Source organism: Leuciscus leuciscus, assembly GCF_965113295.1.
Source record: "Leuciscus leuciscus genome assembly, chromosome: 21".
Taxonomy (NCBI): domain Eukaryota; kingdom Metazoa; phylum Chordata; class Actinopteri; order Cypriniformes; family Leuciscidae; genus Leuciscus; species Leuciscus leuciscus.
Window position 1 is genome coordinate 824,760 of NC_138745.1, and position 22,894 is coordinate 847,653.

General features: G+C 39.9%; 1 protein-coding gene across 2 annotated transcripts in view; it reads left to right on the forward strand.

Annotated features, from left to right (window-relative positions):
• gas7b (growth arrest-specific 7b) overlaps positions 1-22,894 on the forward strand; it is a 46,716-nt gene that overhangs the window by 13,397 nt on the left and 10,425 nt on the right. For both annotated transcript variants that reach the window (XR_014201135.1, XM_082152142.1), the window contains exons 3-9: positions 2,739-2,816; positions 4,660-4,745; positions 5,544-5,597; positions 12,513-12,602; positions 14,243-14,358; positions 19,224-19,298; positions 22,541-22,619. Coding sequence is in view for 1 of the 2 variants with exons in the window: in XM_082152142.1 (XP_082008268.1) it covers positions 2,739-2,816; positions 4,660-4,745; positions 5,544-5,597; positions 12,513-12,602; positions 14,243-14,358; positions 19,224-19,298; positions 22,541-22,619 (578 nt within the window). In the remaining variant the exon portion in view is untranslated. The remainder of the gene's footprint in view (positions 1-2,738; positions 2,817-4,659; positions 4,746-5,543; positions 5,598-12,512; positions 12,603-14,242; positions 14,359-19,223; positions 19,299-22,540; positions 22,620-22,894) is intronic.

Sequence of the window (22,894 nt, forward strand, 5' to 3'; positions counted from 1 at the left end):
CCAGTGTGTGTTTCTCCCAGTGTGTGTTTCCGCAGTGTGTGTTTCACCCAGTGTGTGTTTCTCCCAGTGTGTGGGAGATGCTGGTTAATTAAAGATGAAGAACAGAATGCAGATCTGGGTTATTATGCATCACTCAGCAATCACATGAATGTGTGTGTGTGTGTGTGTGTGTGTGTGTGTGTGTGTGTGTGTGTGTGTGTGTGTGTGTGTGTGTGTGTGTGTGTGTGTGTGTGTGTGTGTGTGTGTGTGTGTGTGTGTGTAAGTGAGAGTGAGTGTGTTTGTGTGAGAGTGTGATTGAGTGTGTGATTGAGTGTGTGAGTGAGAGTGAGTGAGAGTGTGAGTGTGAGAGTGAGAGTGAGAGTGTGAGTGTGAGTGTGAGTGAGTGAGAGTGTGAGAGTGAGAGTGAGAGCGAGAGTGAGTGTGAGAGTGAGTGTGAGTGTGAGAGTGAGAGTGAGAGTGAGTCTGAGAGTGAGAGTGAGAGTGAGTGTGTGAGAGTGTGAGAGTGAGTGAGAGTGTGAGTGTGTGTGTGTGTGTGTGTGTGTGTGTGTGTGTGTGTGTGTGTGTGTGTGTGTGTGTGAGTGTGTGTGTGTGTGTGTGTGTGTGTGTGTGTGTGTGTGTGTGTGTGTGTGTGTGTGTGTGTGTGTGTGTGTGTGTGTGTGTGTGTGTGTGTGTGTGAGAAAGTGTGAGTGAGTGTGAGAGTGTGTGATGGTTATTGTCTGAGCTCTCAGGCCTCGTTTGAACTGAATCATTAGATTAGACTAATCAGCTTCTCGGATGCTTGTTGCTTAGTAACGGGCTTTTCTGTTTCATAGTCATTGCTCAGTCAGATGTTTGTCAGGCTGTTTGTGAACTTGCTTCTCAATTGCATATACATATTAAGAATTATTCAAGCAGGATCAGGATTAAAATGCAGTTCTGTATCAATAAAGACAATAAGTCTAATCAAAGGCTTGCAGATGATTGGACCCTCATTGATGTTTATGAGGAGAAACAGACGAAACTGCAGCTGATTCTCTGATCGAGTTTCTCTGAATCTGATCTCTTCATCATGTCACTTCAGTCGAACTGATGCCTCATTCACTACAGAGAAATCATTTCATACGCTTTAATACCTTACACTATATACAGGGTTTACCGGGAAGTGAAAGTTCTGAAGGAGAAATAAAGTTAGAAAATACAAACCTGGATGTTGGCTTGAGGATGACTAGAATATGGATTGTTTCAAGGTTTGAATTAGTTTTAAAGTTTGAAGGTTTTGAAAGCCAAACAGTTAATCAGACAGATTGATAGACAGATAGGTTGCTAGGGTGTTCTGATTGGTTGCAAGAGTGTTGTCATATAGTTGCTAGGGTATTCAGGGTGGTTGCTAGGGGGTTGAGATGCAGTTGCAAGGGTATTTTGGGTGGTTGCTAGGGTGTTGCTATGAGGTTGGATATTTTGGGTGATTGCTAGTGTGTTTGGGTGATTTCTAGGGTGTTGCTATGTGGTAGCTAGGGTATTTTGGGTGGTTGCTAGAATGTTCTTATATGGTTGCTAGGGTATTCTGGCTGGTTGCTAGGATGCTGCTATGCTGTTGGGTATTCTGGATGATTGCAAGGATGTTCTGGGTGTTTGCAAGGATGTTGCTATGCGGTTGGATATTCTGGGTGGTTGCTAGGGTGTTGCTATGCGGTTGGGTATTCTGGGTGGTTGCGAGGATGTTCTGGGTGGTTGCTAGGATGTTGCTACGCGGTTGGATATTCTGGGTGGTTGCTAGGGTGTTGCCATGTGGTTGGGTATTCTGGGTGGTTGCTAGGATGTTGCTATGTGGTTGGGTATTCTGGGTGGTTACTAGGGTGTTGCTATGTGGTTGTGTATTCTGGATGGTGCTAGGGTGTTGCTATGTGGTTGGGTATTCTGGATGGTGCTAGGGTGTTGCTATGTGGTTGGGTATTCTGGGTGGTTGCTAGGGTGTTGCTATGTGGTTGGGTATTCTGGATGGTGCTAGGGTGTTGCTATGTGGTTGGGTATTCTGGGTGGTTGCTAGGATGTTGCTATGTGGTTGGGTATTCTGGGTGGTTGCTAGGGTGTTGCTATGTGGTTGTGTATTCTGGATGGTGCTAGGGTGTTGCTATGTGGTTGGGTATTCTGGATGGTGCTAGGGTGTTGCTATGTGGTTGGGTATTCTGGGTGGTTGCTAGGGTGTTGCTATGTGGTTGGGTATTCTGGATGGTGCTAGGGTGTTGCTATGTGGTTGGGTATTCTGGGTGGTTGCTAGGGTGTTGCTATGTGGTTGGGTATTCTGGATGGTGCTAGGTTATTCTGGGTGATTGCAAGAGTTTTGTTATGCATTTGCTAGGGTGTTCTGAATGGTTGCTATTCAGTTGCTAGGGTGTTCTGGGCGGTTTCTAAGGTGTTGCTATGCGGTTACTAGGGTGTTCTGAGTAATAATAATAATATACAATTTATTTACAGTTACGACTACAGTAAATTATGTTTGATTTGATTCAGTGCAAATAAAATTATGCCCTAAAACCAAAGATGACACAAGAAAGACATCATTTATATACTCAAAACAGGCGTTTAGTGTTGATGTGTGTGGATCATTACTGAGACCAGTTTGGACTGAACAGTGTCCGATAGAGCACTGTGTATTAAGTTATCAGCACTGTTACACTTTTTGACCATTACCTGTCCCACAGAAGAAGCTCATGATGGAATAAACAAGAAATAACGGGTGATTTGCTCTTGTTTTTCAGAGACGACGTGGGAGAGGCCGTCCAGCACACCTGGAACCCCGAGAACACCTGTCAAACACAAGAACTCTCTGCCTGCAGGTCTCAAACCCGTCCGCAAATACACTCCACAATCTGCTAATGTCTGGAGGACATTATTAATGATCTGTTGGGTTTTTAGCCAGAGAATGCTCTCCTCATCACCAGCCAATCAAACGCCTCTCCTGATCTAACCCAACTCTGCAAAGATCTTAGGACAGTTTCATTCCAGCTGCACTTGGACCTTTTTCACCTTAAAACTTTTAGTATTTCCAGGTTTAAGGTAGTCCCACACTGCAAAAAAAGGCCCTTCTTGAAACAAGCAAGATGCACTTAAATCTAGGTGAAGTGCACTAAAATCAAGCTAAATAATCTGCTAATTGAGTAAGCAAAACTGACTTGAGAAGAATTCTTGAAATTATCATAAATATCTAGTCACTAATAAATGCTATTTGATCTTAAAACTAGACAAAAATGCTTAAAACTGTGCAGTTTTTACTTTTGATAAGAATTGAATAATAAATCAGTTTAGTGAAAATTGCATTAAAACTAGTATATTTTACCTTAAATCTGGTCATAATTATATTTAACCTATTATATAATAATAATGATATTTAACCTTAAATTCAGCTTATTTAATTTTTTTAAAGATGCACAATAACCTGAAAATAGATGAAAATTCTTAAAACAACCCAATAAATGAATAATTTTAGTACACTTTACTTAGATTAAGTGAATCTTGCTTGTTTCAAGAAGGGATTTGTTTGCAGTATAACAAAAGAAAAATCATAATTGACCTTTAACTAAGATTCTTGAAATTAGAATTTTAGGGGTGTTATTATTATTAAAATTAGCACAACAATCTAATTGAACATGCACAAAAACGTGCACTTTTTATCTGTCACTTTTTGACAAAATGAGCTAAAGCAAGACTGAAGAAGACTAATTTTCTGAAATAAAGATTTATAGTATAGTGTTCAATGTATTTTATAAGACTTTTTATCTTTCATGGCAAAAAAACAAGATATATTTTCTAGAAATAAGATTTTTTTTTTTTTACTTTCTTAGATTTCAGTCTGTTAATGCGGTCTCAGAGTTTTGGACCCCATTACCGGTCCCTGTAGTTCAACACTTGTCCGAAAGGCTTTCCTCCCCAATCCATCCACCGATCACCTAATGGAGCACCTCGGTCCCGAGAGCCAAACTGGTCTGGGTTCAGGACTCTTGATGTGATTTGCGCCGGCCATCAGCATTTGACAATGTCTACCAGCACATCTCAATGACAGATGGACAGGATAATAGTGTCCAGCTTGTGGACGGCACGCCATAAAGCAAATGAAATTATGAGCCGGCTCAAGAGAAATGAGTGTCATTGCACATGGATGGAGGAAGGAAACAGTAGACATGTTCATCTCAGCATAAAGCTGGTCTCATTACAAGCGCCATCACTCAGAAAAGATCCGACACTCCCTTAAATGAGCCGCACAAAAGATTATTAACATACACAACCAGTGTAGCCTGAATCCTAAACGATGACTCTTATGAGGAAACATTAAAACCAGTGTAGCCTTAATCCTAAACGAGTTATGCTATTGAGACAGCTCTCTTTAGTGATTCAAACACATTGAAACTTGTTTTTGTCATTAATATTTTAAAAAATGAATAATTCTAATATGCTACCAACACATTTTTCTCTTTAAATATGCTGTTTCAGGTTTGACATCAATGATGTCTTTATATTTGTTCATTTTTGAGAGAATTATTCTTTAAAGGTACCGTTGCCTGAAAGCTGATTTATGAGAAACTGTATTCAATGAAAAACGTTATTATAATCTGATGTGCTTTGTCTTTGCTTAGTTAAATGCCATTCTCTGACTAAAACTCCTCTCTCGTGTTCTTCCTGCAGTGAATGGATTTCATGCGAACGACAGCCCGTTGCATCAGACCGAACACTCACACGCGGTCGTGCGGAAGGCCAGCACAGATCAACAGGTACAGATGATCACTCCTTTATTCTTCCAGCATATTCCTCTGGACCTCAACTAACCTTCATCTTTATCACGCGCATTAAAACAACATTCAGTGGAGATTCAAGCTGATATTGCCTAGTTCTGTCCTGAACCTCTAGATGGCTCAGGCTGACGGATTCCTTAACGCAAACTGATGATATTTACAGCTTTAACTGCTCGTAGAAGCTGATTGGTTCATGTCGCATCTGCAGCCAATGAGCTTGCTGCTCAACATTAAATGGCTGGTTACCGTTCACTATAGCAGTTTCTCCGCCAAGACCAAATACATTAACATTATCATATCCATTATCATGCTAAAAAATCTTACAAGAGTTGTCATGATAGAACTAGTTAAAATGAATGCATAGTGATGATTGAACATATAATTAATACTATGTTGAGGGATTATAAAGCAATCTGTTAAACTCTACACACACCTTCCCCAGCTCCACCTGTACAGTGTTGACTGAGCGTTTGGTCTGAGGTTGTTCACTCTACAAGTAGTTCTGGTCCAGTTTGAGTGGACAGAATCTGCTGTAATGTGCATGTGATGATAGTCTGGCTTTGCAAGTGTTTGGGGAAAACATGTTGCCATGACACAGTTCACCTACGCATTTCCTAAAGATGCAGCAGATATCATCTATGAAAGAGAAGAGCTTTTGTTTCCGCTCTCTCCTCCTCCTCCTCCTCCTCCTCATGATGAGAGATACTCACACACACACACACACACATCATGTCTGACACACACAGATCTGACGCTCGGTTCTCTCTCTTCTCTCAGAGTCCTGGCTCGACGTCACCTGTCAGGAAGCAGGAGTGTGAATCCACAGTCACTGTAAGTACGACACAATACACACGTGCTGGAGACAGATGTGTGTGTGTGTGTGTGTGTTCACGCTGACAACCAAACAGCCATGGTTCATGATTGTGCCGTATATCCGAGTGAAACGCTTCAGGAACAAGAACAAATGTGGGCGGGGCTTGATTGTGTCTGTGGGGAATTGATTGGATGGTTGTGGTTTGCTATTGGCTGATCTCATGTGAGTGACAGGTTATAGCCCCGCCCTCGTCATCAGAGACGAGAAGAGATGCTGAAAGAGGAACTTATTCTGAAATGATCATAGTTTGTATTGTGCAACACACACACACACACACACACACACACACACACTGAGCTGAGAGCACATTACAGATCGATACTGAAACATCATCCTGCATGAGGAAGGAGGCTTTCCCGCGTCCGGTCCGAGTTATTAGAGAAGCACAACAGAGACGCTGCCATGGTAACATACGCAGATTCATGATGTCAGAACGATGTTTTCCGAGCTTGACTTCACCCTAGCCTTGACTCATAAATGCAGTGCGTTATCCTTAAAGGAGGAAAAGCCCAGCTGACAAAAGTATGTTCTCTGTTTCAAAAGTATGTTCCCAGTAAAGGATTAGAAGGAAAACTCTGTCATCATTTACTCTCCCTAAAGTTGTTTCAAACCTGTACGAGTTTCTTTCTTCTGCTGAACACAAAAGAAGATATGTTGAAGAACGCCGGTCACCAGACAGTGGTTGGACCCCATTGACTTCCATAGTAGGAAATAAATCCTCAACTGTTTTGGTTCCTGATATTCTTCAAAATATCTTCTTTTGTGTTCAGCAGAAGAAAGAAACTTGTAAAGGTTTATGACAACTTTAGGGACAGTAAATGATGACAGAATTTTCATTTTTAAGTGAAATATTCCTTCAAGTTATAACATTTTATTTCTGGATGTTCCTTAAAATGTACAGTTTTCAAATGTTTAAAACATTTTTTTTTCTTACAAATGTTAAGGGACATCATGAGAATGTTTCAGAATGTTCAGAGAACATTTAAAAGGAACAAGCAGTAATATATATATATATATATATAAATAAAAACATGTTAGACTAACGTCCAACTAAAATGTTTTTGGTATAAATAATGTTTTTGTGAAACGTTTTATGAAAACTATTAAAGACCAGATAACTCTGAATGAACGCTCTATTAATGTCACTGTTCATAACTTTGAGAACGTTCCCTATTCACTGGGAAAAGGCTTGTAACTTTGATGAGATATTTTTGATTTGAATAATTCTGAAATGAGTTTCACTGCAAGGCATAATCATTAGTGACTGACTTCCTCAATCAATCAGTTTGCAGAGAATGAGCAAGTTTGTCCATAAGATTCAATACAGTCAGAAATATGTTGAAAAGCGGTTCTTGAATGAACAAACTGTGAGAGATTTATTATTGCAAAATGGTGTTCTCCAGACGTGAGTCACTGTCCGACACGTTTATCTTCACTGACACACAGAGTTCAGGACTTCCAGTAACATCAGCTGTAAGACTCCATGATCCTGGGATCTTAGATTGTGAAAATTACTTCCATTTACTGCAATCCAAGAGAACAGGAACTCACAACGTTCTGTCAAGGAAACTAACGTTCTTCAGATATGTTAATAGATTGTTTGGTCAGAGTTATCTGGTCTTTAATAATGTTCTCAAAACATTTACACAAAAACATCGATCGATTTAATTTCACATTTTTTATAGTTGGACGTTTCTTCTAACTGTGAAATTCATGAGCAGATTCTAAATGTAAAGTTATGTCTACACCAAATTGAGTTTTCAGTGTGTATCATTTCAGTATTAGAGTTTTAGTTAGAAGTGTATAATAACTGGTACAAACGACAACTTAGAACAGCTGACGAAACTCACAAACGGCCGTACACAATCATATTTATTTTCTGAACGCAGAGGTGATTATTTCCACACACACACTGTATTTCTGAGGTGATTTACTGTCATCCAACAGCAAGGCAGATCATCTGGACCCCTGAGCCAGTGCCTTCTGGATTACTGTCAGCTCTCTCTCCTTCATCTGCCTTTCACCAACACATTCCTCTCCAGACAAAAGAGGAATGAAGTGAGCCGTGTCGACCGTCAGATCCTCTCACACAGGCTTAAGATGAAGAGAAGATTTCCAGCATACCAGACACACACACACACACACACACACACACACACACACACACACACACACACACACACACACACACACACACACACACACGCACGCACGCACACACACACACTCATTCTTGTACATCTATCTTTATGAGGACATTCATTGCTGATTCCCCTAACCTTACCCATCACAACTAAGTGCCTAACCTGACCCCTGACCCTAAACCGACCCTTAACCTCTTTATAACCTTATCCCTAAAACCAAGTCTTGACCCTCAAACAGGCCTTTAAAGGCTCTCAGAAACTGAGGACCGGCCAAAATATCCTCACTTTACTCTCTTAGTCCTCACTCCACTGGTCTAAAACTCAAACTGGTCCTCACAAAGATAGTTGTACAAGTACACACACACACACACACACACACACACACACACACACACACACACACACACACACAGGAGGCTTTGACCAGGGGTTAGTTAGTTAGTTAGTGAACACACCATTGTTCACTAGTGTGTCAGTTATCTTTGAACAAAAAGTGAGAGGACAGACAGAGATGAACTGGAGTTTTCTATCAATAAACTGATTTAAATGAAGCCTTAAAAAAAATATATAGTCTAATATGAATTTCAATTCATTTTGTTATAGATGCGTCTGAGAATGAAAAGGGCTTCATCACCTGTGCGACACTGTACAAAAGCATTGGCTAGTGATTAGCGGTGTGCAATATGGACAGATAATGTATCATGTATCAAAATGAATCATATTTTAATATAAAATTCAATAATAAGACTAAAGGGCTGTCAATCAAATGAAATCAGTATCAACCAAATCCTGAAGTGGCCCAGAAGCTGCATCTGAAGCAGCATTTACACTGCCATTAAACATGCATTAATAACGCCATGAGATTAGCGTAGACGAAACATATCGCACAACTCTACTATATTGTTCTCTGGCATGCAATGAAAAGTAAAGAAATGAAAGAAAAGAGTATGAATGAAGTTCAGGCAGTCTGTTTATGGCTAACGGTAATTATTCACTGGTCACAGTTGGATTAAGCAGGGCTGTGAAACGATTAATCACAGTTTGTGTTTACATAGTATATGTGTGTGTGCTGTGCATAATTATTTTGTATATTTAAATGCACACACATGCATGTATATATTTAAGAAAAATTTGTTATTTATATATAAAATATGCATATTTATATATAATATAAATTGTATATACATATATACAGTATATACATGCACATATTTCTAAAATATAGATGCATATATATACAAAAGAATTATACACAGCACACACACTTATATTATGTAAACACAAACGTTTATTTTGGATGCGATTAATCACGATTAATAGTTTCTCAGCCCTAAAGTGAAGAAAATTTTAAAATATGTAATCGACTGCATGCAATGAAATGAAGTAAAATGTTGAAGAACTGTAACTTTGGCTTGTTATAATGAAGAAACAGAAGTGGTAAAAATCTGTTGTTTTGAGAGTAACTGCTGGAAGATTATGATGACGGTGCGGTTTACACTCTCAGACGACAGCTGTCTTTCTCTTTCACTCATCCTCATAGTAAAGTGAATAGTGAAAGCTGAGAGAGGAACTACTTTAAGGCCCTAGGGTTGGCATCAGGTCCTCAGAAATCTGAGATCTCCATTTAAACACTCAGATTACCACAGAGAACTTCCTTTCACATAACTTGGATGTTTGCTGACATAGAGAGCAGATTTATGTAGTTCCCATAATGCCATCAATGACTCAGTCCTGTGTTTCAGACTGTATTATCTTCATGAGAACCGATGCAAACACACGCTGAAGACTCGCTCTCTCTCTCTCTCTGTCTCAGGAGGATCAGTGTGAGGATCCTGAAGAACTTAAGATCGTTGTGCAACCAGTCAATGCACATACTTGTTGTGTTTATCCAGAAAAATCAGATAAACCAGAAGTGAGACAATGGTTGCAATGTGAGGCCAGTTCTGTGCATTTCCTCATTCGGCGTAATGTGAAAATATTAGGCAACATGGGGGGGTGTTGGTATGAGCACACTGCTGACAACCAAAGGGAAATTTTCATTCTCCAGCAATGCACACGTCAGCATGAGAAATTCCTCTAGCGGTTGGCAGCGTCAGACTCGCATCTATGAAATATGCTATACTCTGGGAAAAACACAGATGGAAAACACTGATAGAGAAGAGCAGGGTTTATCTTCTCTCTCCGCAGGGACTGAATGTATCATAGTGGATGGTTAATTTTTTTTTATTTCAGGTAATGATATTTAGAGTACATTTACATGACAATAATGTAATAAAAATGTTAATGACCTCGTTCACACGGATCCAATAAATCGACGATAATCGCTGTATTCTGCTGACAGGCCAGTAGATGGCGATGTCACTGTGTAAAGAAACATTATGAACACGTGACACACACACGCACATGACGTCAGCGTTTGCACAAATTCATGTTTTTGACATTTACACAGAGACGATAGCGGCCCCGTTTTCAAAAGATAGTGTTTTTATTGTAAATGAACGTCCAAAATGCATAAAAAGTTTTACATTTCTTGTTGAAAACGGTTTTGTGTAAACGGTCCGTCAGATAGTTATAGGACGATACGTGTGGTTTAAGAGTCAAAACACATTTTGCAAACACTGAATGTGCCATTCAAAGAGCAATCGAAGAAACTCGAAAAATAACTAGGTGAATAAATAAACTGGTGTAAAACTTCATAAGCATGAAGAATGAGATGGTCAGTAGGTTTCTGTATTCTACTTCTTTGTTTAAAGTCCATCCACAGCTGGATGTGCTCCAGTGTAATTGTTAAACAGCTGTTTCTCTGAAACACTATCGCTTGAACAGTTATTGAGTGTTTACAGTGACAGTACAGGCACAGATCGCACATGACACTTCATTATAATTATATAGCTTTAACTCTTAAACATGCATGAACTAAAGCTGTTTTAGCTCATGTAATAACAGCCATGTTGACATCACATGACCAGCTTTTACCCTCCACTTCTGAAAAACGTCCTCCAATCAACAACAGATCAAGTCAAGTCCATGATTGAGAGTGTGATACAGCATGTAAATAATCAAGTTAATATTGTGTAACTTACATTTCAATCGCAATATCAGGTGCTTTTCATAACGAATCCACAGCAGAATCATGGATGTCTCCGAGCAGCACAGAGTATCGTTTCGGTCCTGAATGAATCAGGGTTGTTCAATGAATTGGTTGATTGAATGATTCAATGACTCAATCACAAAGTCAATCACCTGTTTCGTTCTTGAATGAATCAGTGTTGTTCAATTATTTGGTTGATTCAATGATTCAATGACTCACTCACAAAGTAAATCACCTGTTTCGTTCCTGAATGAATCAGTGTTGTTCAATGAATTGGTTGATTGAATGATTCAATGACTCACTCACAAAGTCAATTACCTGTTTCGTTCCTGAATGAATCAGGGTTGTTCAATGAATTGGTTGAATGAATGATTCAATGACTCAATCACAAAGTCAATCACCTGTTTCGTTCTTGAATGAATCAGTGTTGTTCAATTATTTGGTTGATTGAATGATTCAATGATTCACTCACAAAGTCAATCACCTGTTTCGTTCCTGAATGAATCAGTGTTGTTCAATGAATTGGTTGAGTGAATGATTCAATGACTCACTCACAAAGTCAGTCGCCTGTTTCGTTCCTGAATGAATCAGGGTTGTTCAATGAATTGGTTGAATGAATGATTCAATCACTCAATCACAAAGTCAATAACCTGTTTTGTTCTTGAATGAATCAGTGTTGTTGAACGAATTGGTTGAATGAATGATTCAATTACTCACTCACAAAGTCAGTCACCTGTTTCATTCCTGAATGAATCAGTGTTGTTCAAGTATTTGGTTGATTCAATGATTCAATGACTCACTCACAAAGTCAGTCACCTATTTTTTTCCTGAATGAATCAGTGTTGTTCAATTATTTGGTTGAATGAATGATTCAATGACTCACTCACAAAGTCAGTCGCCTGTTTCATTCCTGAATGAATCAGTGTTGTTGAACGAATTGGTTGAATGAATGATTCAATTACTCACTCACAAAGTCAATCACCTGTTTCGTTCTTGAATGAATCAGTGTTGTTGAACGAATTGGTTGAATGAATGATTCAATTACTCACTCACAAAGTCAGTCGCCTGTTTCATTCCTGAATGAATCAGTGTTGTTGAACGAATTGGTTGAATGAATGATTCAATTACTCACTCACAAAGTCAATCACCTGTTTCGTTCTTGAATGAATCAGTGAGGTTCAACTAATTAGTTGAATAAATGATTCAATGACTCAATCACAAAGTCAGTCGCCAGGTTCGTTCCTGAATGAATCAGTGTTGTTGAACTAATTAGTTGAATAAATGATTCAATGACTCACTCATTTGTCGCCACCTACTGGCGTAACAATGTAACATCTAATACACAAACTGACTGTCTGAAATACACAAACAGAATAATCAAATTCATGTTCCTGAACTAATGGTGGTGTAATTTCCATTTGGACAAGGATGATTGTGTTTATGGGTTAGAATTGCTGACTGTTCCCTTGTTTATTTGTCCATATGAGCTGTTAATGATGCTTATTACACTGGACTTAAGCTAATGGGCTTCATTTACCGGAGACTGATGCATTTCTGACTGTGATCTGTTAGTTCAGAGCATGTTCTCCTAAAGCTTTGTGTCGGTCCCTGATGATCTCTGTCTCTCGTCTCGGCAGATAAACTGCGTGACGTTCCCTCTTCCTCTGCACATGTCTGAACAGCAGCTGCTCAAACCAGACGAGTGGAGCTACTGTGATTATTTTTGGGTAAGAATGTCTCTGAAAAACCACAAAGATTTGGTTGCATAGTTTCAAAAAGCCTCACAAACACAAACACTCACAGTGCAAATGACACATTTTTATACCATTTAACAGCATGAATTTCACAAAACATCTGTTCTGGCTTGTGGATATCCAACTAAATCCTTGTTCCCAACAAACCTGCCACTTCTCACGCTCCTGTGCACATCAATCCTCGCGTGTGTTTGACGTGTGTTTGGTGTGTGTTTGACGTGTGTGTTGGTGTGTGTTGACGTGTGTTTGGCGTGTGTGTTTGGCGTGTGTGTTTGGTGTGTGTTGATGTGTGTGTTGACGTGTGTGTTGGCGTGTGTTTGACGTGTGTTTGTTATGTGTTGACGTGTGTGTTGGTGTGTGTTTGGTGTGTTTGGTTTGTGTTGGTGTGTGTTTGGTGTGTGTTGACGTGTGTGTTTGGTGTGTGTTGACGTGTGTGTTGATGTGTGTGTTTGGCGTGTGTTTGATGTGTGTTTGGCATGTGTTGACGTGTGTGTTGGTGAGTGTTTGGTGTGTGTTGACGTGTGTGTTTGACGTGTGTTTGGCGTGTGTTGGGCGTGTTTTGACGTGTGTGTTGGTGTGTGTTTGGTGTGTGTTGACGTGTGTTTTTGACGTGTGTTGACGTGTGTGTTGGTGAGTGTTTGGTGTGTGTTGACGTGTGTGTTTGACGTGTGTTTGGCGTGTTTTGGGCGTGTTTTGACGTGTGTGTGTTTGGTGTGTTGGCGTGTGTTGACGTGTGTGTTGGTGTGTGTGTTTGGTGTGTTGGCGTGTGTTGACGTGTGTGTTGGTGTGTGTTTGCCGTGTGTTGACGTGTGTGTTGACGTGTGTTTGGCGTGTGTGTTTGGCGTGTGTTGACGTGTGTGTTGGCGTGTGTTGGAGTGTGTGTTTGGTGTGTGTTGACGTGTGTGTTGACGTGTGTGTTGACGTGTGTGTTGGTGTGTGTTTGACGTGTGTTTGGCGTGTGTGTTGACGTGTGTTTGGCGTGTGTTGACGTGTCTGTTGGTGTGTGTTTGACGTGTGTTTGGCGTGTGTGTTGGTGTGTGTTGACGTGTGTGTTGACGTGTGTTTGGCGTGTGTTGACGTGTCTGTTGGTGTGTGTTTGACGTGTGTTTGGCGTGTGCGTTGACGTGTGTGTTGGTGTGTGTTGACGTGTATTTGGCGTGTGTGTTGACGTGTGTTGGTGTGTGTTGACGTGTGTTTGGCGTGTTTGTTTGGTGTGTGTTGGCGTGTGTTTGGCGTGTGTGTTTGGTGTGTGTTGGCGTGTGTTGACGTGTGTGTTGGTGTGTGTTGGTGTGTGTTGACGTGTGTTGACGTGTGTGTTGACGTGTGTTTGGCGTGTGTGTTTGGTGTGTGTTGGCGTGTGTTTGGCGTGTGTGTTGACGTGTGTTTGGCGTGTGTGTTTGGTGTGTGTTGGCGTGGGTTTGGCGTGTGTGTTGACGTGTGTTTGGCGTGTGTGTTTGGTGTGTGTTGGCGTGTGTTGACGTGTGTGTTGACGTCTGTTGACGTGTGTGTTGACGTCTGTTGACGTGTGTGTTGACGTCTGTTGACGTGTGTGTTGACGTGTGTGATGACGTCTGTTGACGTGTGTGTTGACGTGTGTCGGTGTGTGTATCCAGGCGGACAGAAAGGACACACAGGGCAGCGCCGGCGTCTCCGGCTTCGAGGTGTTGCTGCAGAAGCAGCTGAAGGGGAAGACGATGCAGAGAGAGATGGCGGAGTTCGTGCGGGAGAGGTAAACTTCAGATCGCCGTCTTACAAACCAAACGCTTCTATACGTACACTGCCGTTCAAAAGTTTTGCATCGGTAAGATTTTTTATGTTTTTCTGCTTACCAAGACTGCATTTATTTGATTTTTAAAAAAAGGGAAAAAAATAGGTTTATGACAAGTTATGTTTTCTATGTGAATATACAGTAAAGTGTAATTTATTCCTGTGATCAAAGCTGAATTTTTTAGCATCATTACTCCAGTCTTCAGTGTCACATGATCCTTCACAAATCATTCTAATATGAGGATTTGATGATCAAGAAACATTTATGATTATTATCAAGTTTTTTTTTTTCAGGATTCTTAGATGAATAGAAAGTTCAAAAGAACAGCATTTATTTGAAATAGAATCTTTTGTAATATTATAAATGTCTTTACTGTAACTTTTGATCAATTTAATTAATCCTTGATGAATAAAACTATTGAATCTTTGATTTATTTTCCCCAATAAATAAAATTAAAAAATCGTAATGACCCCCAACTTTTGAACGGTAGTGTTTAATGTTACAAAAGATTCTATTTCAGATAAATGCTGTTCTTTTGAGCTTTCTATTTATCAAAGAATCGTGAAATAAACATGTAAATAACTGTTTTCAACACAGATAATAATCATAAATGTTTCTTGAGCATCAAATCATCATATTAGAATGATTTGTGAAGGATCATGTGACACTGAAGACTGGAGTAATGATGCTGAAAATTCAGCTTTGATCACAGGAATAAATTACACTTTACTATATATTCACATAGAAAACAGAAGATTTACATTATAATAATATTTCACTATTTAACTGTTTTTTTTAATCAAATAAACGCAGCTTTGATGAGCAGAAGAGACTTCTTTTAAAAACATAAAAAATCTCTCCGATTCTAAACGTGTGACTGGTAGTGTGTGAGTGGTAGTGTGTGTGACTGGTAGTGTGTGACTGGTAGTGTGTGAGTGGTGGTGTGTGAGTGGGATAAAGGATACTGTATGTTTAATGGAAAACTGTTGTGCATAAAGTCCGTTACACTGATGTAAATATGACAGTGGTCACTGAGATGTTACAACAAACCCGCGCTCATGGTAACTATTGCAAAATTGCTGGTGATGTTACATAATATCTTTATATGACAGCTGTTTGTCCTCTTGCCTTGTTTCTGTCACTAAAAACAAAAGCTGTACATAACAACGCAGCGAACGCAACTTCCTGTCACTCATTTCCTGTATTTCATTAACAGGATCTTTTTAGAAAGCAGAAAAATTAATAATTGCGTTTGCTTATTTCTCTCTTGCTGTCACATTAACTTTAGTCTTTGATATGATTTAGTTTGGTCACACTTTACTATAAAGTTCATTAGTTTACATTAGTTAATCTATTAACTAACACTGAGCAATACATTTGTTCCAGTATTTATTAATCTTCGTTAATGTTAGTTAATAATAATCCAGCTGTTCATTGTTTGTTCATGTTAGTTCACAGTGCAGTAATTAATGTTCACAAATACAACCTTTTATATTAATAATGTATCAGTAAATGTTGAAATTAATATTAACTAAGATTAATAAATGCTGAAGAAGTATTACCTTTAGTTTTTAATGTTACGGCTTCGTGTGATGTTTGTGCAGATGTTCGGATTGAATGACAACAGTAATGTGTGTGTGTGTGTGTGTGTGTGTGTGTGTGTGTGTCTGTGTACAGTACCAGTAATGTGTGTAAGTACAGTAACAGTAATGTGTGTGTGTGTGTGTGTGTGTGTGTGTGTGTGTGTGTGTGTGTGAGTACAGTAACAGTAATGTGTGTGTGTAAGTACAGTAACAGTAATGTGTGTGTGTGTGTGTGTGTGTGTGTGTGTGTGTGTGTGTGTGTGTGTGTGTGTGTGTGTGTGTGTAAGTACAGTAACAGTGTGTGTGTGTGTGTGTGTGTGTGTGTGTGTGTGTGTGTGTGTGTGTGTGTGTGTGTGTGTGTGTGTGTGTGTGTGTGAGTACAGTAACAGTAATGTGTGTGTGTAAGTACAGTAACAGTAATGTGTGTGTGTGTGTGTGTGTGTGTGTGTGTGTAAGTACAGTAACAGTGTGTGTGTGTGTGTGTGTGTGTGTGTGTGTGTGTGTGTGTGTGTGTGTGTGTGTGTGTGTGTGTGTGTGTGTGTGTGTGTGTGTGTGTGTGTGTGTGTGTGTGTGTGTGTGTGTGTGTGTGTGTGTGTGTGTGTGGATTATCTATGGTGGATGGGAGGATTGTTCTGCCTGGTTGATAACGCGGCGCTGCATGACATATTACAGCAGTACGTAATATGCAAGTTACCATGTAGTGATCAGTGACTTCATCACTTTGTGGAATGATATCTATATCGGTTGGATCGGTTCCATGTGATATAATTAAATCGAGTGTATGATTAAGACGATGTGTTGGTCCGGTGACGTTTTGCTTGACCCCAAATGAATTTAATAAATCTGTAAACGCAGCTCCTAACGCATCATTTGGATTATCTACTTGTATGTTAAAATCTCCAACAATTAATGCTTTATCGACATTGACTAATAGGTCTGAGAGAAAATCTGCAAACTCTTTTAGGAAATCAGCGTAAGGCCCTGGCGGTCTATATACGGTAACCAAGGCTAGAGATAATAGGGATGTTTTTCTAACATCTAAGAGCGTAACATTTAGTACAAGTACTTCAAATGAAATAAACGTATAACCCGTTTTCTGAGTAACATTTAGAATATCTCTATAAATGGTTGCAACACCTCCGCCACGACCAATCAGACGGGGCTCATGCTTATAACAGTATCCAGGAGGAGTAGACTCATTAATACCGAAATAATCATTTGGTTTAAGCCAGGTTTCAGTAAGGCAAAGTACATCGAAGCTATTATCTGTGACTATTTCATTTACAATAACTGCCTTAGGTGTGAGTGATCTAATGTTTAGAAGACCTAGCTTTAGAAATAGTTTTTGTTTACTAATAGCAACATTTTCTGTTTTAATAACAATTAGATTTTTCCTAGATCCTGCATTAGATTTATTATTTGATCTCACTAAACGAGGAATAGACACGGTTTCTATGCAATGTTCTACACTAGTATTTATATCAGTTGAATTGGTGCAGCAGAGACTATGATTTGGACTTTTGGTTACTAGTCAAAGGGTATTTAACATTTTGGAGATGTTATCTGACAGAAGAGCCGCTCCGAATCTGTTTGGGTGTAAGCCATCAGCACGGAAAAGCCTAGGACGCTCCCAAAACAGATTCCAATTATTTACAAAGAGCAGTTTCTGCTCATTGCACCATGACATTAACCATTCATTTAGCGCAAATAATCTGCTGAACTTTTCATGCCCTAGTCGGTACGTGGGAAGCGGTCCTGACACAATGATCGTTGTTTCAGGCGATGTGCTGCGTACCGTATCGATCAGATTCCTGAAGTCTTTCTTCAGAATCTCCGTCTGGTGCAGCCTGATGTCGTTCACTCCCGCGTGCAGGACCACAGTTCCGACGCGCTCGTCACCGTTCAGGATCTCGGGAACGCGAGCAGCGATTTCAGAAACACGAGCACCAGGAAAGCAGTGACTTTGCACCTTACTTTTACCTAACGTAGCGTGTACGTGCCGAACGATGGAATCACCGATGATCACAGCATCGTGTTCTGTTTCGCGTAGAGGGGAGAAGCGGTTTTGTGTGGATAACTCGAAAACCGGGAGGGTCGGAGAAAGTCTTGGTCTAAACCTGACTCGCGTCTTCCGCTGCGGAACCACCCAGGCTTCGTGGTGGCGTGTTGGAGCCGGAGTGAACGAGACCATGGCTGATTGCGACCGATGCTGAGGAACGCACGGAGTAGACGCGGTCGGAGTCAGCGGGTTAGTAACGTTAAACACTGATTTATGTGCATCGGCACGTGATGTTTCAAGAGCCAAACACCGGTCTCTCAGCTCGGCCTGTCTCAATAAAAGGTTGTGGATCTGTTTCTCAACAGCTTCCAGCTCAGACTGCAGTGCGTGCAGCTCAAATGTGTCCTCACCTGCACCAAACGGTAGACTACTTACATCTGATATATTCGCCATTTTAACAGATGGACAGTGAGTTAGCAACGAAGCTACCAGTGATGCTATCAATATTAATACTAATTTATATTATAAGTTTGTTTGTTTGTAAGTGAGTGTGGAGAAGACGCGTTCAGCCGTGATCCACGGACGTAACCTTTAAGAGTATGCAGCGTTGGATCACTAATAGGCTTGAGACGCGTCTGCTCAACAGTCCGCGTTGTAACTATGAGGTTTTTTAGGTTTTTTTAGTGGTAGGGGTGTAGAGTAGACGCACGATAGTCCGCGTTGTAACAATGAGGTTTGAGCAGTGCTTCTTCAGTGAGGAAAAGTAGAAAATCTTCGTTGTAAGCGAGTTTAAAGAGAAAAATCAAGAATTATAAATCAAATCGATAGAGCTCCAAAAACAACAACGCATTCAGACGCGACGCATGATAATAACAGGACAAGACATTACTCACCGTGTTTGTTGAGTGTTTCTTACTCACCTGAGCTTGTGTGTGTGTGTGTGTGTGTGTGTGTGTGTGTGTGTGTGTGTGTGTGTGTGTGTGTGTGTGTGTGTAAGTACAGTAACAGTAATGTGTGTGTGTGTGTGTGTGTGTGTGTGTGTGTGTGTGTGTGTGTGTGTGTGTGTGTAAGTACAGTAACAGTAATGTGTGTAAGGCTCACGGTACGTGAGAAACGTTTCACTCCGAGTCTGGGAAGGAAATGACCTTCGTGTGTGAATGTCAGGATTCTACATCTGCGCTCATGCTTAATGTGTGTGTGTGTGTGTGTGTGTGTGTGTGTGTGTGTGTGTGTGTGTGTGACAGGATCAGGATCGAGGAGGAATACGCCAAGAGTCTGTCGAAGCTCTCCCAGATCCCACTAGCGGCGCAGGAGGAAGGGTACGTCCAAAACTACGACACACACACTCGCTTTCTCACCGAACAATGAGTTCAGTCGTCATTTATCCTCTCTCGTCAGTCCAGACCTGTTCCACAGCGCACACATCTCAGTGTTAGTGTGGCCTTTCAGTGAAGTATTGGTATTACCTCAGAATAACCGTCGTCAGTAATAAGTGACTGTGCAGGAAGTGATTCAGGACTAATGAGTAGATCTACACTTCAGCTTCTGCGATTAACTAATGGAAACAAGCTTAACTAATGAGTGAGTAATATTGCATTTAGGACTAAGATAGTTCCTTATTAGTTAATCAATAATTTGAGATTGGCGTCATTAAGAACTAATAGGTAATTATGACAAATGATATAGAATTACTAATTAATTGTGAGTGAGTGTAAATGAGTGTGAGTGTAAATGAGTGTGAGTGAGTGTGAATGAGTGTGAGTGAGTGTGAGTGAGTGTGAATGAGTGTGAATGAGTGTGAGTGAGTGTGAATGAGTGTAAATGAGTGTGAGTGAGTGTGAATGAGTGTAAATGAGTGTGAATGAGTGTGAATGAGAGTGAGTGAGTGTGAGTGAGTGTAAATGAGTGTGTGTGAGTGAGTGTAAATGAGTGTGAGTGAGTGTAAATGAGTGTGAGTGAGTGAGTGAGTGTAAATGAGTGAATGAGTGTGAATGAGAGTGAATGAGTGTGAATGAGTGTAAATGAGTGTGAGTGTAAATGAGTGTGAGTGAGTGTAAATGAGTGTGAGTGAGTGAATGAGTGTGAGTGAGTGTGAATGAGTGTGAATGAGAGTGAATGAGTATAAATGAGTGTGAATGAGTGTAAATGAGTGTGAGTGAGTGTGAATGAGTGTGAGTGAGTGTAAATGAGTGTGAATGAGTGTGAATGAGTGTGAATGAGTGTAAAAGAGTGTGAGTGAGTGTGAATGAGTGTGTGTGTGTGTGTGTGTGTGTGTGTGTGTGTGTGTGTGTGTGTGTGTGTGTGTGTGTGTGTGTGTGTGAATGAGTGTGAGTGAGTGTAAATGAGTGTGAATGAGCGAATGAATGTGAATGAGATTGAATGAGTGTAAATGAGTGTGAGTGAGTGTAAATGAGTGTGAGTGAGTGAATGAGTGTGAGTGAGTGTGAATGAGTGTGAATGAGAGTGAATGAGTATAAATGAGTGTGAATGAGTGTAAATGAGTGTGAGTGAGTGTAAATGAGTGAATGAGTGTGAGTGAGTGTGAATGAGTGTGAATGAGTGAATGAGTGTGAATGAGTGTGAATGAGTGTGAATGAGTGTGAATGAGTGTGAATGAGTGTAAATGAGTGTTTTTGTGAGAATGATGATTTTAAGTGTGTGTGTGTTCTCTTGTAAATCAGTCTTGCAGGGCTCGGTCTCAAGCGCTCAGCACATGTGCGAGTGTGTTTCGGGCTGATAGAGAAGGCTGATTGTTTGACACACACAATGTGGAGTGTGTCACGAGAGCCGCCCACAAACACACAATCCCGCCATTCTTCTTCCTCAGACCCGTCGTGTTGTCGCTTGTAATGTCCATTGTTTTTTTGGCCGGCTCCTACGTCTGCGCTCGCAACCTCTCGTTTATTCCAGAATGTACCGCTTGTGTGGCTGAGAATCCTGCAGAAATCACAGTTGCTGAAGTGCAGGTCGTGACCTCTGACCTTCAGGCTCTGCATGACTGGGAGAATCATGTGCAGTCAGTGCGTGTGTTTAACAAGAGGGAACGGCGTCTTTAAACATTACTGATCATTCTGATGTCTGTCTATACATATATATATATATATACAGTGGTCGTTAAGATTTAAAAAAATAAATAAAATAATTTTTAATCATCAAGGATGCATTAAATGGCAGTGACAGTAAAATCAGTAACTCTTTATTATGGTGAACATATTCACTATTAACTATGATTTTTGCCTTAATAAACTCCTAATTACTGCTCATTAATAGTCAGTAATGTAGTTGTTGATTTGTGAAGGATCATGTGACACTGAAGACGTAATGGAGTAATGATGCTGGAAATTCAGCTTTGATCACAGGAATAAATTACACTTTACTGTATATTCACATAGAAAACAGATGATTTACACTGGAATAATATTTCACAATTTTTACTGTATTTTTGATCAAATAAATGCAGCTTTGGAGAGCAGAAGAGACTTTGTTCAAAAACATTAAAAATCTCACCGACCGATTTATAAAAACGCCCAATTTTAAGTAGATTTTAAAATAAATAACTACATTTTAAACTATAAAGGCAACAATAGCAGTTTGTTGAACTAGTGGCTCCACTGGTACATTAAATATAGATAAAGATATTGAATGAAAAAGTCAAAATACTGAAAAATATATTTATATATAATAGCTATATAATATCAGTAAAATAGGTTTGTGCCGAAGGAGGAATGTATTTTTATGGATTCATACAGAATGATCTTCTCTATCAGTGCGAAAGAACTGATATTCAGTGTAGATTCGACTCGGCTAAAGTTGAGATCGATCATATTCCACCCACGACTTTATTTCAAGGTGAATCCTCTGAATCCCAGCGGAGAGCGGCTCAGAAACATCCCAGACATCCCAAACATCTCCGGAACGAGCCGAAACCTCAGATTACGAGCACACGTCCAGCATTCATACGCAGATGTGTAGAAGAAAAGATCAACTAGAGTTATGCCAATAAAACATATTGATTAAATAAACCTTTCCAATACAGCTTTAATATCGCAGTGAATTATAGAGGTGCATTTTATACAGGTGTGTGTGTGTGTGTGTGTGTGTGTGTGTGTGTGTGTGTGTGTGTGTGTGTGTGTGTGTGTGTGTGTGTGTGTGTGTGCGCTGCTGTTCAAAAGTTTGGGATCGTAAGATTTTGAATGTTTTTAAAAGAAGTCTTATTCTCACCAAGGCTGTATTTATTTGATTAAAAATACCCCCAAAAAAAGAACATTGATATTGCAAAAATATTATTAATATTTTAAATAAAAAATGACAAAAAAATATATATATAAAAAATTACACAAGTGTTCAACACAGATAATAATCATAAATGTTTCTTGATCATCAAATCATCATATTAGAATGATTTGTGAAGGATCATGTGACACTGAAGACTGGAGTAATGATGCTGAAAGTTCAGCTTTGATCACAGGAATAAATTACACTTTACTATATATTCACATAGAAAACAGAAGATTTACACTCTACTTCTGTATATGTCACTGGTTTGCTGTTGTGTTCTCAGCACGCTCGGCTCCGCTTGGGTTCAGCTGAAGAAAAGCCTGTCAGACGAGGCAGAAGTTCATCTCAAGTTCTCCTCTAAGGTAACGCTGAACACACACGAGAGAGTTTTCAGAGGTCTCACAGCTGGACTGAAGGAATGCTTTACTCTCGGATGAATATATGAGAGCAGATGTTACACACACACTGCAGTTTCAGCATCACTAACACCGACGATACAGACTACAACATCAAACCCTCTGGGGGTTCATTTTTTACTTCATAGGAATCTTACGAAACTTGGTAAAGGTTTTGGCACTTGCTGTGTGAACACAAAGAAAATCATGGACGTGATTCATAAAGGTTAAATGGTCCTGAA